Source organism: Rhinolophus sinicus, linkage group LG10 (genome assembly GCF_036562045.2).
Source record: "Rhinolophus sinicus isolate RSC01 linkage group LG10, ASM3656204v1, whole genome shotgun sequence".
In the NCBI taxonomy this organism is placed as follows: domain Eukaryota; kingdom Metazoa; phylum Chordata; class Mammalia; order Chiroptera; family Rhinolophidae; genus Rhinolophus; species Rhinolophus sinicus.
In genome coordinates, this window is record NC_133759.1 from 55,754,883 (window position 1) to 55,769,214 (window position 14,332).

At 39.3% G+C, this 14,332-nt stretch overlaps 1 protein-coding gene across 3 annotated transcripts in view; it reads left to right on the plus strand.

Moving 5' to 3' along the window:
* PTPRG (protein tyrosine phosphatase receptor type G) overlaps positions 1–14,332 on the plus strand; it is a 692,573-nt gene that overhangs the window by 667,451 nt on the left and 10,790 nt on the right. For all 3 annotated transcript variants that reach the window (XM_019728372.2, XM_019728373.2, XM_019728374.2), the window contains 7 exons: positions 1,402–1,537; positions 2,120–2,266; positions 4,202–4,295; positions 5,178–5,254; positions 5,738–5,866; positions 9,112–9,258; positions 9,962–10,104. In XM_019728372.2, the coding sequence (XP_019583931.2) occupies positions 1,402–1,537; positions 2,120–2,266; positions 4,202–4,295; positions 5,178–5,254; positions 5,738–5,866; positions 9,112–9,258; positions 9,962–10,104 (873 nt within the window). The remainder of the gene's footprint in view (positions 1–1,401; positions 1,538–2,119; positions 2,267–4,201; positions 4,296–5,177; positions 5,255–5,737; positions 5,867–9,111; positions 9,259–9,961; positions 10,105–14,332) is intronic.

Genomic DNA, 14,332 nt, shown 5'->3' on the forward strand with positions numbered 1-14,332 from the left:
AAGTGGGCCTGCTACTGTCTTGTTTGATTTAGAGACCGAGTCTTCCACTGAAAACTGGGACCAATAAGACCTGTTAGGATTATGTAAAGTAACTGTATTCCCATGACATGAAGAAGTCATCTGCTGCTTCTGGGGTTACAACAAAAGCTAGTCTTTGGCAATGAATCTCTAGTTTTTATATCATCTTATTATTAATAAAACCTCCATTGTTTGTACAGGACTTGTAGGCTGCTCCTAATATATAAAAACCTGACCTTAAACACAAGTTGAGAGCTTTCCACACTAGAGATTTTGAGTTTTTGTATACAGCTTTTCTGTAGGGTTCCTCTAAATAATAATTATAAAATGTATGAAAGGACTTTTAGTTTTTTAGTTTACACATGCTATATAAAATACCTTTAAAAAGCACTGGGAAAGCCTTCCATAAAGCCTATTTTCTGTCTACCTTAAACAACCTTAGCTGGTTATTTAAAAATGCTTTCATTGTGTTGCATCTGTAATTGCATTTTTAACTTTTTTTTTTTCATTTGGTATTCAAATGAGTATTGTTTAGTGTGTGATTTATGTTGCATAGCTACACAGCCTGTGCTATGCACTTTTTTGGGGTGTTCTTATACTACTGCAAGGTCCTTTCCAGAAATCGAACCGCCTTTTGTTTCAAATCCCATGCGTACTCTACATTTTTGCCAACCCATTTAGGAATCATTAAAATAGACATAAATGTATATCAAAGAGCTTAGGTATCAACTGAGTTGTGTGAGGTGAAGACAGGGAGGATTCTGCCTAAAGAAGCTTCCTATTCTGTACGACAGAACGTAGATCTTCCTGAGTATTTTCGTTTAATAGCAAAAATGTGAATAAGAGGCCATATTTTCCAGATGTTGTATTCTTACTCTATACCTGGATTACTAAAAGAAAGTGCCCCTTTAAATAGGAACTTTCTAATACTGAGCAGGCTGGGGGAGTTGGGCAGAATGGGAGTTTATTGAAAGGCTAATGGGCATTTCCAGAATCACAGGGAGAGGTGGAGACCAAGGTGCATGCCCAAACAGCACGTGAAAACTCCTTACACATTTGCCTCAGCAGATGTGGTCCTTGGGTAGAGATGGCTGCTGCCAAGAAAGACACCTAGCGGTCCCTTGCATCCCTGAGTTGCATCCTTTGCTTGAGCTGCAAGGGAGGCTGAGAAAGCAAGTGTGTGGCCTTTTTCTGCAGCTCTTATGATAAAAAGGTAGTCTTTGATCCCCATCAAGACTGATGAGATAGGAAATGCACTAATAACTTATAGAAACAACAGGGTTATTTCTATGCTCTTTAGAGATTTGGATTGTAATTTTTCCAATCCGCGTTCACAATGTGACAAAGCAGAAGGTACTAGTTGAGTGTCCTCATGTCTTCCAGCGCTGGTGTGGGCAGGACAGGCACCTATATTGTAATAGACAGCATGCTGCAACAGATCAAAGACAAAAGCACAGTTAATGTCCTGGGATTCCTGAAGCATATCAGGACACAGCGTAACTACCTCGTCCAGACTGAGGTAAGGAGTAGCTGCCGGTGCTCTCATGAGACTCTAGCACATTCTTGAAATGAAAGTGGAACGATATTGAGGAGACAGATTCATTCTCTTAGAGCTTAAAGGAATTTACAGGTTTGTATTAGAAGATAGCCTGGCCTTGATACTGTCCTGTGGTTCATCGTTTTCCATTTCTGTGTGGATCTTAAATTTGGATTTCTCAACAACTACATGAGCACTTTTGTAGCAAATACGGTTGTATGTAGGGCTGTGTTCAATGCTATGAAGAGTTAAACATGCCGTTTGACCTGAGAAATACATGTGAGAGTTACTCTAAAGGCCTTCACTGAACACACATTTCTCCATTGTGTGCTGCATTGAACCTACTGTGTTAGGCATGTATGGAAATACAGAACTAAACATAGTCTCTACCCCAAAACAAGTAATGGTGGGTCAGCAAGTAAGTATCGGGGCAAATGCTTAAGGATTCACTGGGTGGTGCCTGTTAGCGGAAGAGCTCATCAAAGGTAGGTTCTGTGAATGGGATAGAGGTGACTGCCCCTTAGCAGCTCTCCCCAGTGACCGCCATGCATTGGACCCTTTCAGGAGCAATACATCTTCATCCATGATGCCTTGCTGGAAGCCATTCTTGGGAAGGAGACGGAAGTATCTTCAAATCAACTGCATAGCTACGTTAACAGCATCCTCATACCAGGAGTAGGAGGAAAGACACGACTGGAAAAACAATTCAAGGTAGGCCATCGCATACATTTCTTTGGTGAGATAGCAAGAAAGTAAAGAAATGCCTTGAGTTGGGGGGGGGTGTCATTTTTTGTGTGTATGTATAGACTGAAATGGATTAATATTTGTACTCCTCACGTAACACAAAGGAAAATAAAGTTCCATCTATGTATGCACTGTTGGTATCCAAGTAGAACTGCTCTTGTGAGCAGTTCGACTTTTTATGACTTTATCTGAACATAAACCTCAGCCCCTGACCACAGTGGCATAAGCTTTGACTCAGTCGTTTCAGTACAAAAACTAGCCCCGGCATTTTTTCTGAGCTAATCTACCTTACCCTTAATAAGAGCGGTTATTATTGACATACTGTCTAAAAAATAAAGCTATTTGAAAGACTGTCTTAGCAGATAATTTAGAAACTAGTAGAAAAGAGTTACTAAAGAATATTAGAGAAAGGTTAACTTTCCCTAAATGGTTGTTCTTTTTCTTTGACCGGGACATGCACGAGTTGAAAGGCATCTAAGGTTTATATGGCACTGACTTCAAGTAAAGGTGAAAAGAGAGACTATAAGGACTATTAAAGTAATTAAGATCAGAAAACTGAATTATCTCAAAGGATTTATGATAACTTTCAACTGTCTGTCTCTCTAATCACTAATTCGTCTTTCAGTCTTTTAAATTCTGTGGTTTTTTGCACCTTGTTCTATATGTAACTTCTCATTTTGTGTCAAGATGGAAAGGAGATGAATCTGTACAGTTTCAGTTTTCATGGTAAAACTTTCTCATAGACTTTGAAACCTTCATTTAAATCTCAGCTGAACAAGTGAGATTGCCAAGCAAATAAGTGATATGAAATGAAACATAGATCTAATTTCACTGAGAGTTCAGTCATAACAGTTTCAAATTTCTAGCTCTCCTTTTATAACCTCCCAACTACTTTTCTAAAAGTCATTTGAGGCAATTCATAGTGGGGCCGTAGTGTCTCCTTTTAAATGTTTCAAATGAATTCTTAAGTACCAGCATCTCTTAAATTCTGCCTTTCTTTATCATCTCTGCAATATATGTTCACACATCCTTTAAAAAAACAAAAATTCATCAAAGAAATCAGTTTATTCCATTGGGAATCAGGTAATTGCTTCTTTTCCAGACACTAACCACTTTAGAACTTAAGTAGAAGGAAAGAAACAAGAATCAGAAACTTGAAAACTACATCCCAGGCCCTTGACAGTATTACTAAAGCATTTGGAAGAGACCGTTCCCGTAAACTCGATGATGGACCAAAATATGGACAAAATGCTTCAAACAATTTATATCAATGAAAGAATAACCAAACTACTGGGCTAACTATTTATAACAGCTTTAGAACAATGTCAGTTCTAAGAAATTTAGTGAGAACTTCTTAATCTTTAAGAAATGTGATTGGCTCTTATTCCCGTGAAGCAGTCTTTTCTAGCATAGACCCACCTGAGCTCATGGGCCTATGAGGAATTACACAAACAAAATTTACAGAAGCAATGACATCCACAGAAAAATCCACACTGAGTAAATATCTATTACTTCCGTAGTACCTGTCATCAAGAAGCCTAGTACCTGATAGCAGAAATACAACAAGCATACGAACAACCAAGATCATTGCGAGAAGTGCCACTAGTGAAATACCAAAAGTGTTCTTTGGGATTTAAACATGTTTTTGTTCCTTAGTAATCTGATTACTGGTATTTTTTGCCAGATCGTCAAATGCTATCAGTTATACCTTTTGTTTGTTTGTTTTGTTGTTTTTCCACCTTTATTGATATATAATTGATAGGTAACACTTTATAAGTTCAAGGCATACAAAGTAATGATTTGTCATCTGTATATATTGTGAAATGATTATCATAGTTATGTTAGTGAACATGTCTACAACTATACCTTTGAATGAAAACTAAAATGTTGCTTTCCTTGCAGCTGGTTACACAATGTAATGCAAAATACGTGGAATGCTTTAGTGCTCAGAAAGAGTGTAACAAAGAAAAGAACAGAAACTCTTCAGTCGTGCCATGTAAGATCTCAAAATCAGTTTTACTTGGTTAAGTGTGCCAGTGTTTTTTGCCATTGGATATTTATACATTATGTAAAGAAAAAGGCAGCTACTACCAAGGGGAATGGTCATGTGCAGGACAACTGAGGCAGTGTGATGACGCTGGGAGGGCTGGCTGCCAGTGCCAGCAAGTCTCTGCATCGTGTGACATGAAATCTAGCTTCAGTTCAGTTCACCTCACAATTCACCAATTACGTTACTTCTACCCTGTCTTAATTTAAAACAGGAAAGTGTTGCCACTGTGGCATTAACACTCCTTTAAAACTTCGAGTCCTGCGTTAACCTGTACAAGGAGAGCTACACCACTAAAGTATCGTGGCTATTGAGATCAAAGCACTGTCGATAGGTGGTGACCTTTGTGTAACTAACTCGGGACCCCGCAGAGGATGCTGTGTGCTCCTTACACAGGCATGAGCACTGGAGAGAGTACCTACTGGAAACGCCACTGCCTTGTATGCCCTTTGTGGGGAGAAAGATATGGATAGAGGGCTGGCAGAAGAGCCAAGTAAAATACACTGGTACAATTGTAGGAATAGCAAAGCAGAGAAAAATGGTATCTGAAACCCTCTGTCGCCTCTGCACAGGGCATTAGTGATCTGCTGTGAAAACCTCTCCCACAGTAAAATTTTATTCCTGTAATGCCTATGTCCTTCTGGAAATGTGTGGCAAAATGTCATTCTACCTTAGCCGATAACACTTGAGCTTGGTTAAAAATATAGTGAAGTCTTAAAAGAAAGGAGAACCAGGGGGGTATATTACTCGCCAAGTGTATCTGAGAAAGTGCCGTTGGTTCTATGTGTATAATAAGGCAACGTGGTGTTTTTGTGTTTTTCCATTTGATAGCTGAGCGTGCTCGGGTGGGTCTTGCACCATTGCCTGGAATGAAAGGAACAGATTACATTAATGCTTCGTATATCATGGTGAGAGTCAACAGTTAATTATAAATAAAGTCAATTAAACTGCAAGGTGCTAAAGAGCAGATACCACTTATGTGACTGATTTCACTTTTCAAATAATTTCTCAATGTGTAATATCAAAATTATAGAGATTTCTGTATCTTGAAATTGCTAACAAAAGACATCTAAAACAGTGGGGGGTAGAAAAATGCTTGTTAAGGAATTAATTTTATTGTTAATTTCACCCATCTAATCTTTGAATAAATGTTGAAATTACTGTTAAGTAAAAACAGCAGGGGTAACTGGAAGTGAATTGCATGTAGAGAGAAAATTGTCTACACTTGTTAGCAGACCTACATCTAAAAATTAGCCAAATGCACTGACTGCCTTTTTCAATTATTTTAGTACCGTCAAAACAATGCTGTCTTAATTCATGAATATATTTTACTACTGCAAAGTTAGAATAAAACACTCATAATCACTGATTTGTCGTCTCCCTCACTGAAGGGCTATTATAGGAGCAATGAATTTATTATAACCCAGCATCCCCTGCCACATACTACGAAAGATTTCTGGCGGATGATTTGGGATCATAATGCACAGATCATTGTCATGCTGCCAGACAACCAGAGCTTGGTAAGTAAAGCACATCTGCTATATATTAATGAGCCTGTGGGGCCATGAGCATAAATTACTTTGATACCTTGCCACAGGGCGATAGTGTCTGTGTATGTTCGGGAGGGAATTTCAACCTCTCCTCTTTAAGTCCGTACAGATCCCTTCTGTAGTCTCACAGTTACCATCCCTATGGGTTCTAGTACTGGATTCTCTAATGCTGGTTATCTCTCCTCAATTGTACAGTACATGGCAGTGTGATAAAAGGTTTTGAAAAGTCCCTTTTAACTAACCTCATTAATATATGACCTTAACCCAACCTCTTAGTTGCTATGTCACTTTTGAAAAATATAAATCATAGCAGCTAACACTGGAGTATGTAACTGTGCTTAGGACTCTACATGTAGTAACTAACTCATTCAGTCCCCTCTGCAATTGTATAACACGATACTATTGTCATCTCATTTAATAGCTGAGAAAACTGAGGGAAATAACTTGCCCAAGAGCACATACAAATAATTGGAGTCAGGATTTGAACCCGAGTCACCGTCTCGAGAGCTATTGCTTTTAATCTTTTGCTCTAGTGTATGTCCCACCCTCATCATAAAAATGTTTCCCACCCTCACCCCCTGAATTGTATCAAAAGTAATAAGAACGTATCATGCCTTTCCCTCCATGCCATAGGTAAGCCAGCTCTGTTACAGGAAGGAGATAAGGAAAGGCTATTTCGTTCCAGCTTAAAGGTGGTTTTTAAGAACTTTAGTCCTTCCCTATGGAGATCTCTAAACTCTATAGGAGAAGGGTCAGCACGTTTATAAAAATGAGCTTAAATGTTTGTGCTTAGATCTCTAAGTTTGAATTAGTTGGGTTCAAAAGTTACTGTAAGGACATGTAAGCCCATGGAGTAAAAACAAAAACAAAAACCACTGAGGATCTGCCTCCATGAGTGTCAGATCAGTGAGTTTTTTAATCAAGAAAGAACAGCCTGTGATTGAACCCCTAGTCTGGATGACATGCATTTGACTGTGTGCCAGTCAGTAGGAACTTCTTCACTTTGTCGCATTTTGCTCCAGCTTCCGAATACCAAGGCTGCTTCTGCATGATAGAATGGCAACAAAGTTGAGAATCTGAAGCTAAAAACTGGAGTGTAAATTTTCAAATTAGCTGGCAGTAGGGGTCTATTCTGTTTGGCATGTGGCAATTGGAGGCATTTAGGGTTGTTAAAATGTTCGTTCATTTGTTGGATGAGTCAGTATTTTCTTATTGTCACTTAACAGAGGGCAGTCACCAAAAGCATCTACCCCCAAGCACATTTGCATGGGGAGGCTAGGGGAAGACTGGAGGAAATAAGTGGATAGGTGTTCTGCAAACAGTGGGTACAGGAACTGCCCTGGAACGGGTAGTCTCAGCGTCTCTGAGGCCTAAGGGGGCCAGTCTGGAGTCATGCATGTCTGCATTCTCAGCTCCAGGATCCAAAGGCAGATTTATTGCAGTTTTCCTAAAGATAATGTCTCTAGATTCCTACGTTTGCTTTATTGCTACTTAATACTGTAACTTTACAAGACCACAATTCTGTGACTAGCCCAGAGTCCCGGTACCTACCTCAGAAAGCACCGTTCGTTACAGATGCCGAAGCATCTTTGACCTACATAAATATATTTGTAAGCAAAATAACCGCGAGACCAGATGCCTACTGAATTAAGAAGTAGCATTTATGTTTCTCAGTCTTTCAAGATGATCTATTATCCCCTAGTTTATTACTTCTATCCGAAAGTTTTTCTCTGCTTTTCTTCTATCATAACTAAAATCCCTTTGGCAGTCTTTAGACCAGTCACATTATTTACTTACTATTCATGGTAGTATCATAAAAAGTCTTTGAGGTAGGTAGTTTCATTATTCCCACTTTTCAGATGTGGAATTCAAGGCTAGGATAGATTAATTTATTTAGGATCACATCCAATCCTAAATCCTATGCTTATTCTGAATATATTGGTTAAATTTAGAGGCCCTACCCATCATACCTTCTGTTTTTAGTATCTGTTAAAAGGGCCCTAATTCCATTTCATCTTGGATAAAATGTATTAAAACACATGACAGTTACAGACTTCTTTTGTATAGACTAAACCCAATTGCTAATCTGTTTCCCCTTATGCTGAGCTTTAAAAATAAAAATGTACTTGGCAATAACCTGTATTGAAACTTGAAAGGGTGATAAGTCTTATTGGACTGTTGGCTCATTTCTGATGCAACAATGTAAGAGTAAACAAAACCTTCTTTGTTTTGAACACTATTCAGAGTTATTTCTGACTTCACTAGTCGTATCTAGCATTTTCAAGAAAATGCCCATAGAAATCTATATATTATATGCAGACTACAGTTTGCTGTTTGAACTGATTAGAAAAGGGGGAAGGGAGCTTACTGTCAAAATCACTGTATTCCTCCAACCTATGCAACAATTAACTTTTTTGGAGCCTCTGTAATTTTCAGGAAGAGAATACAAGTGCCAAGCCTGAATATTTACTTTTAAAATAGATGAACATTTAAGAAAGCTACCCTCATTCAAGGTTGAAAGACTTTCTGTGTTACTCCCTTTTGAAACCTAACGTGAACATACTAACTTTTAAAGAACACCTGGTACTTACCAGCCAACATGCTTCTGCGTGTACAACCTATTTCCATAAAGGTTCTCTCCCTTACCATTTATTAGTAGTGTGACCTTAGACAACACATGGACTTCTTTGAGCCCTGGAGTCCTCATCTGTAAAGGCACATGATAAAAATCCCTTACCTCACTAGTATGTTGTAAAAATTACATAATGTTTATGAAAGTCCTTTGCAGGATGCTAATCCCCTGTAGAACTGTTATTAACATAATCCATAGGAAATAACAATTAGCATGTCTTAGTTGCTTAAGCAATTGTGAATAATAGGTTACAATTAATTGACCTAAATCCCGGCTCCTTTTTCATTATGACAATTATATTGCAAAGCACTTCTCAACTGGGGCTAGGACATCCCCTATAGATGCATTTTGATTGTTACCATGACAGGTGAGAAGTGCTAGAAAATAGTTACCATCACATACATTTTAAAATAGGATACAATAACCATTGACATCAGAACGATTAGACGGGGATATAATTCTATGAACCAAATTTCAAAGATGACGTGAGAGATACGGCAAACATAATGAATCATTTTGCAAGAAAATTCACAAACCGATGTCTGGCAGCACTGCAGAGGACGTTTTGTTGTTGTTCCCACAGGCAGAGGACGAGTTTGTGTACTGGCCAAGTAGAGAAGAATCCATGAACTGCGAGGCCTTCACCGTCACCCTCATCAGCAAAGACAGGCTGTGCCTGTCTAATGAAGAACAAATTATCATCCATGACTTCATCCTTGAAGCTACACAGGTAACCTAAACCTCACTTCCTTAGTAACAGCCTTTCTTGGCCCTGGGTCATCCTTCTAAGGAATACTGAAGTAATTTACCACCCCCGAGGCTGCCAGACATTGGAGTATGGCTTAATCTTAAATATATACACTTCCCCTTTTTTTTTTTCTTCCTTCAAATATTTGCTTTCCCAGCTGGATAGGTGAAGTGTAACTAGGTCCTCTGACTGAGCACACATCCAAATAGCTCTGTTGATCTAATTATAAAAACAATATACTAAAGCTCAATATTGTCTGCCATCAGAAATGTAAACCTGGCAATGTGTTACGGCGATGGTAAGACTTTTTGTTACACATGTTGTGATGTGTAATAACTGCCTTCTTAGGGGGCAGGGAAGAGAGAAGCTGTCTTATATTAGTAATTTAAATGATGATCTCCTAACCCCTTCCTTTTTTCCTTTGATTTTAAAGATAAGAAGAATTGTCACTTGAAATTTTAGCCTGAATACAGTAGGATTCTGTAATCCTACTCTAATATTTCACTATCGTGACCTGCTCATTTTTTAATAGCAGGCAGACCTCCCTCGAGTTTTCCTTCTTACCAGGTCCATGTCAGTTAATCTGGCATTCTTCAGTCAGCTGTGATACGTGCTTTCTCAGGAGCGAGTTCTAGTGATTCGACTGTAGAGAGAATGAAATAAATGCTTGTTGTATTGGTTGTAGGATGACTACGTCCTAGAAGTCCGGCACTTCCAGTGCCCCAAATGGCCTAACCCAGATGCCCCCATAAGCAGTACCTTTGAACTTATCAACGTCATCAAGGAAGAGGCCTTAACCAGGGATGGCCCCACCATTGTTCATGATGAGTATGGATCTGTCTTGTAATTTTAAAGCATACATTTTTGTTGTTGTTGCATTGCTCTAGTAGTGGAAAGAGAAGATGGATTTTCAAACCTTAACTCCCACCTTACTTCTCATGTGTGTCTGCGCAAGGTGATCTGGTTCTCTTTGCATTTTAATTTGTCAAACCTTCCAAGTCTTCAGGTTCTCCTAGAGGGTAGGTTCTAGAAAGGTGGAAGCACTGCATCTCAGCCTACAGCAGTAGATTTATGTGCTTTCTGAGGTTTCAACAACATATTCAAACCGTTACATTATTTACATTCATTAAATAGTTACATTTATTGTAACATTCCTGCACTGACTCTTAGCAAACATTTATTAGGGAAGAAATTTTTTTTAAAATATGGTTTAGTTGATTAGTAATAAATAAATTAAACTATTTAAGTTTACAATGTGTTTTGAAGTTTATAGTACGTCTTTGGGATTTAAAGGTAAAAAATATGAATCTCAAAGAGAACAAGTTGCTCCTGGTGCAGAGATTCTAAGGTACCAGTGGTGTTCAGATCCAGCCCCCTTTCACCTTGGTAAGAGGGAAAGGGCCCGACATGTAACTTAGGGTAGATGCGTATTTGGAGTCAGACTTCATAGCTGGACCCAACCTGCAGTTGACATAACCCCAGGTTGTTAAGAACCTCACAGACCTTTCTAGCTCTTTTGGTCAGCAAATTCTCAGTACGTTCATCATGTTTGTTAAACTACCAACTACTTCAATAGCATAGGTATTAATAACTTTGAGAGTAAAGCTTATTGTTTTCCTTGAACTAACGATATAACAGGAAGTGCACAAAGATTTTTGGCCGAGGCCAGCACCTCACCTCAATCTGTATTTGTCTCCTACTTGAAGTGACTGGCTGCTTCGAAAGGGTTCTGTGGTCTTTCTTAAGAAGTAGCGACTACTTCAGAATGTTGGCTCGACTTAATTAGATTCAGAATTAAGATGAGAAGAGCAGTATAATCAAAGCTTTAGTTCAATAGCACACTAAGTAAGGTCCCTGGAAATGTGACAACCACCGGCAGTGTTTAGATAGCACACAGACAGCCTCAAAATAACGGGGTAGTTGCTACTGGCTATGAAACTTTAGGGGAGGCAGTTATAACATAAAGGTAGGGCTATTTCTAGAAGTTTTTCCCCAGTAAACTGAATCAGATTTTTAAATGACATCTGAGTTTTACCGTGTCCTATCCATTCAGACCAAATCCTAATGTTGCTGCCCCAGTTCTATGACTAATTTGGCTGTTATACTAGTGCTCCAAGGAATTCAGCCCTCACGTCAGTAGTGCAGCTAACCTCCTGTTTCATGGTGTGGGAAGAGGGAAAGAAAAAACACCATCGCCCAGTTAGACCATTTCAATAGAGTTGTTTCATTCATTTATCTCTATTCAGCTTTTGGGTGTGTTTGTCTTATTCAGTGACTTTTATTTTATGCCACATGCTGAATAGATCACCTCTGGAATTAATTGAAGGTAGCTGCCCTTGGGCCTACATTAGAAAAGAAAAAATTAATCCTAAACTAGTAGATCTACAAATACCAGACAGGTGAGCTGGATTAAAACCACCTAAAGAAATGTGTTCAGGTCTCCATTCGTCATCTTTAGGAGCTAAGTGATTCCATAGAAATTATTTTTCCACATTACTCAAGAACAACTTTAAAATTTCTACCCTGGAGGAATACCAGCCGCCTTTCAGTTTCCTCTTACATGCTTTTTGCACCTCTACGTTATCCTTCCCGGTGGCGTGCAAACACCTCCTATGTGGCCCGTCTAAAACCAAGCTCATCGTCTTCCAGCCTGCCCCCGCCCACCAGCTCTTGTTGATGGTACCCATTCTTTCAGTTCACTTTTCAAATTCTTTTACAGTCTGGCCCACGTTACTTTTCCAGCTACCACCCAGTCCTCCACTGAAGTGCTTTCCTACAGACCACCTTTCCCCTGCAAATACTGTTTCCTCTGAGTGCCCTTTCGTTCAACACAAGTTCAAAGTCACTGTCTCTGAAACTGTCTCCAACTCATTTCAGAGGTGATCATCAAAATCATTCGTAAACGTCACATCCTTCCCAGTGCCCTTCCTGTTTGTCATATATTGTAACGACTTGTCCACAGGCCCGTCGCTCCCACATCACTGAGACCAGCAGTGGTAACTCTCTATTCCAGTCTCCACTGGGTGGAGCCCAGTGCCTAGCATATAGTGGGTGCTAGACAGATATCGGCATGAAGGGGTACTGTGCTTTAAATTGTGAGGACCTACAAGGTTTTAAGGCTGTGTACCCCTGTATGAGCTCTCCCCAGAGTGCCTTGCACCTTGCTTTTTGTTTTGTCAATTTGCCTGCTTACATTCCACTGTGAACTGTTAGGTTGGTGCAAAAGTACTTGCGGTTTTTGCAGTTCTTTTTTTAACCTTTTAAACTGCAATTACTTTCGCACCAACCTCATATAAAGCCAATTTACAAAGCTTTTTAAGCTCAAAAGTAGAAGGGAACAAATTTGGAAAGGAGACCTGAGTGCTTCTGCTGTAACTCAAAGATACTAGCTGTTAGTGCTCCACCTTCGTGGTATCTATTTGGTCTCCATAGAGATCGTTCTAACACCTACTTTCAGGCTCCTCCTGAATGGTACAGGGTCCTCGTGGCTGTGTATCACGTGCATGGTTTCTAGATACATGACCTAAGGACACAATTCCTCACCAAAAAGTAAACTGATTCTATTTGAGAAGAGCAAACTGCTTTACAGCTTAAAAGCAAACTGCTTTATTCACTGCATCCTGTATTCACCTGTTTAAGACAATTCTGTTCAGAGGCTGAGCTGTACCATTGCTGTCATTTTAAAAACAGAGCCTAGTTTTTACAGAAGTTTTAAAGACAGACATGGTTCTTATACAGTCTTAGGAGATAATAGTACATTAGACCTTCACTCACTCAGAGAATAGCTTTCCTGTGCAAATATTTAAAGTTAATCCACTCTGCAGATACATCTGTCACCCTGTTGGATCTCACAGTAGGCTATTTGGGGATATCATAGTGGGCTAATTTCGTTTAACAGTTTTCAAAGTGTGATCTAAGAGCTCCTGGTTGGGGCAGTGGTCTTTAAGCCCCTTCCAGGAGATCCAAGAGGTCAAAACTATTTTCATAATAATGCAGAGATACTGTTTGCCTTGTTCACTCTCATTCTGTCATGAATGTACAGTACAGTTTTCCAGAGCTTCATGCTATGCAATGATCCTCACTCTGACGGCTAATGGAATGTGGGCTTGCATAGTTTTGTGTTTTAACATTTTCCTGGTTCTAATTTCTGATACAGTAAATATTTGACAAATATAGCCCAAGTAAGCAAAAGCTCTTCGGAATTTTTCAATAACTTTTTATTTTAATGTGGTCCTGAGATATTTTATAGCAGATGCAAAAATCTATGGACTGCCATCTCCAGCAACTGCTGCAAAGAAACCTCGCAAATCATAACTGATTCATTAAATCCTCAAATTTACCCCACCAGGAGGGACATTTTTAGGATCTCAGCTTCACCTGGGAGAAGATAGTCACAGCGAAGCTAAGTAATACGGACTGTGTACACATATCATTGGTTAAGTGTCAGAGCCAGGACCAGCCACGGAATTGGTGGGGTCTAGTGTAAAACGAAAACGCAGGAACCCTTATCCAAAAATTATTAAGAAACAAGAATTTCCAAATGGCAACAGCAGAGCAGTCAACTTAAGTGCACAACCCTTCTGAGTAGGGGAACCGATCAAAGCAGGGTCCCTACACACCTGCACAGGTGGCACGTCTGGCAGCTGGCCCTGCCATAGTCAGATGCAGATCTGTGTAATCCTGCTGGTTAACACTGCCTCCCGTTGGTTTTCACATAAGCGGGTTTTCACATAAACGCTCCTGCAACCATGTCTCCAATTTCCTCACACTGGGGTTTTTTCCTACTTTGTTTCCTACTTTAAATCCAGTTACAAAGTTTTAATTTCTTAAAGTCCTATGCAAGGCTTTTGTATTGCTAGTTTTTCCCCAGGATTGTTACAGATCCAAGCTTTAACTCTGTTTTCCTTGTTGCCCTAAAGATTTCTAAGGGAAGCTTCACTTGACAGTGAGAGGGTTATAACTGGATTGCATTCTTGGTTCTCATTTAAAAAACAAGTTCTTAAAAGCAAAACTATAATAATTGTGAGTAATATGAAATAGTAAAAAATATGAATAA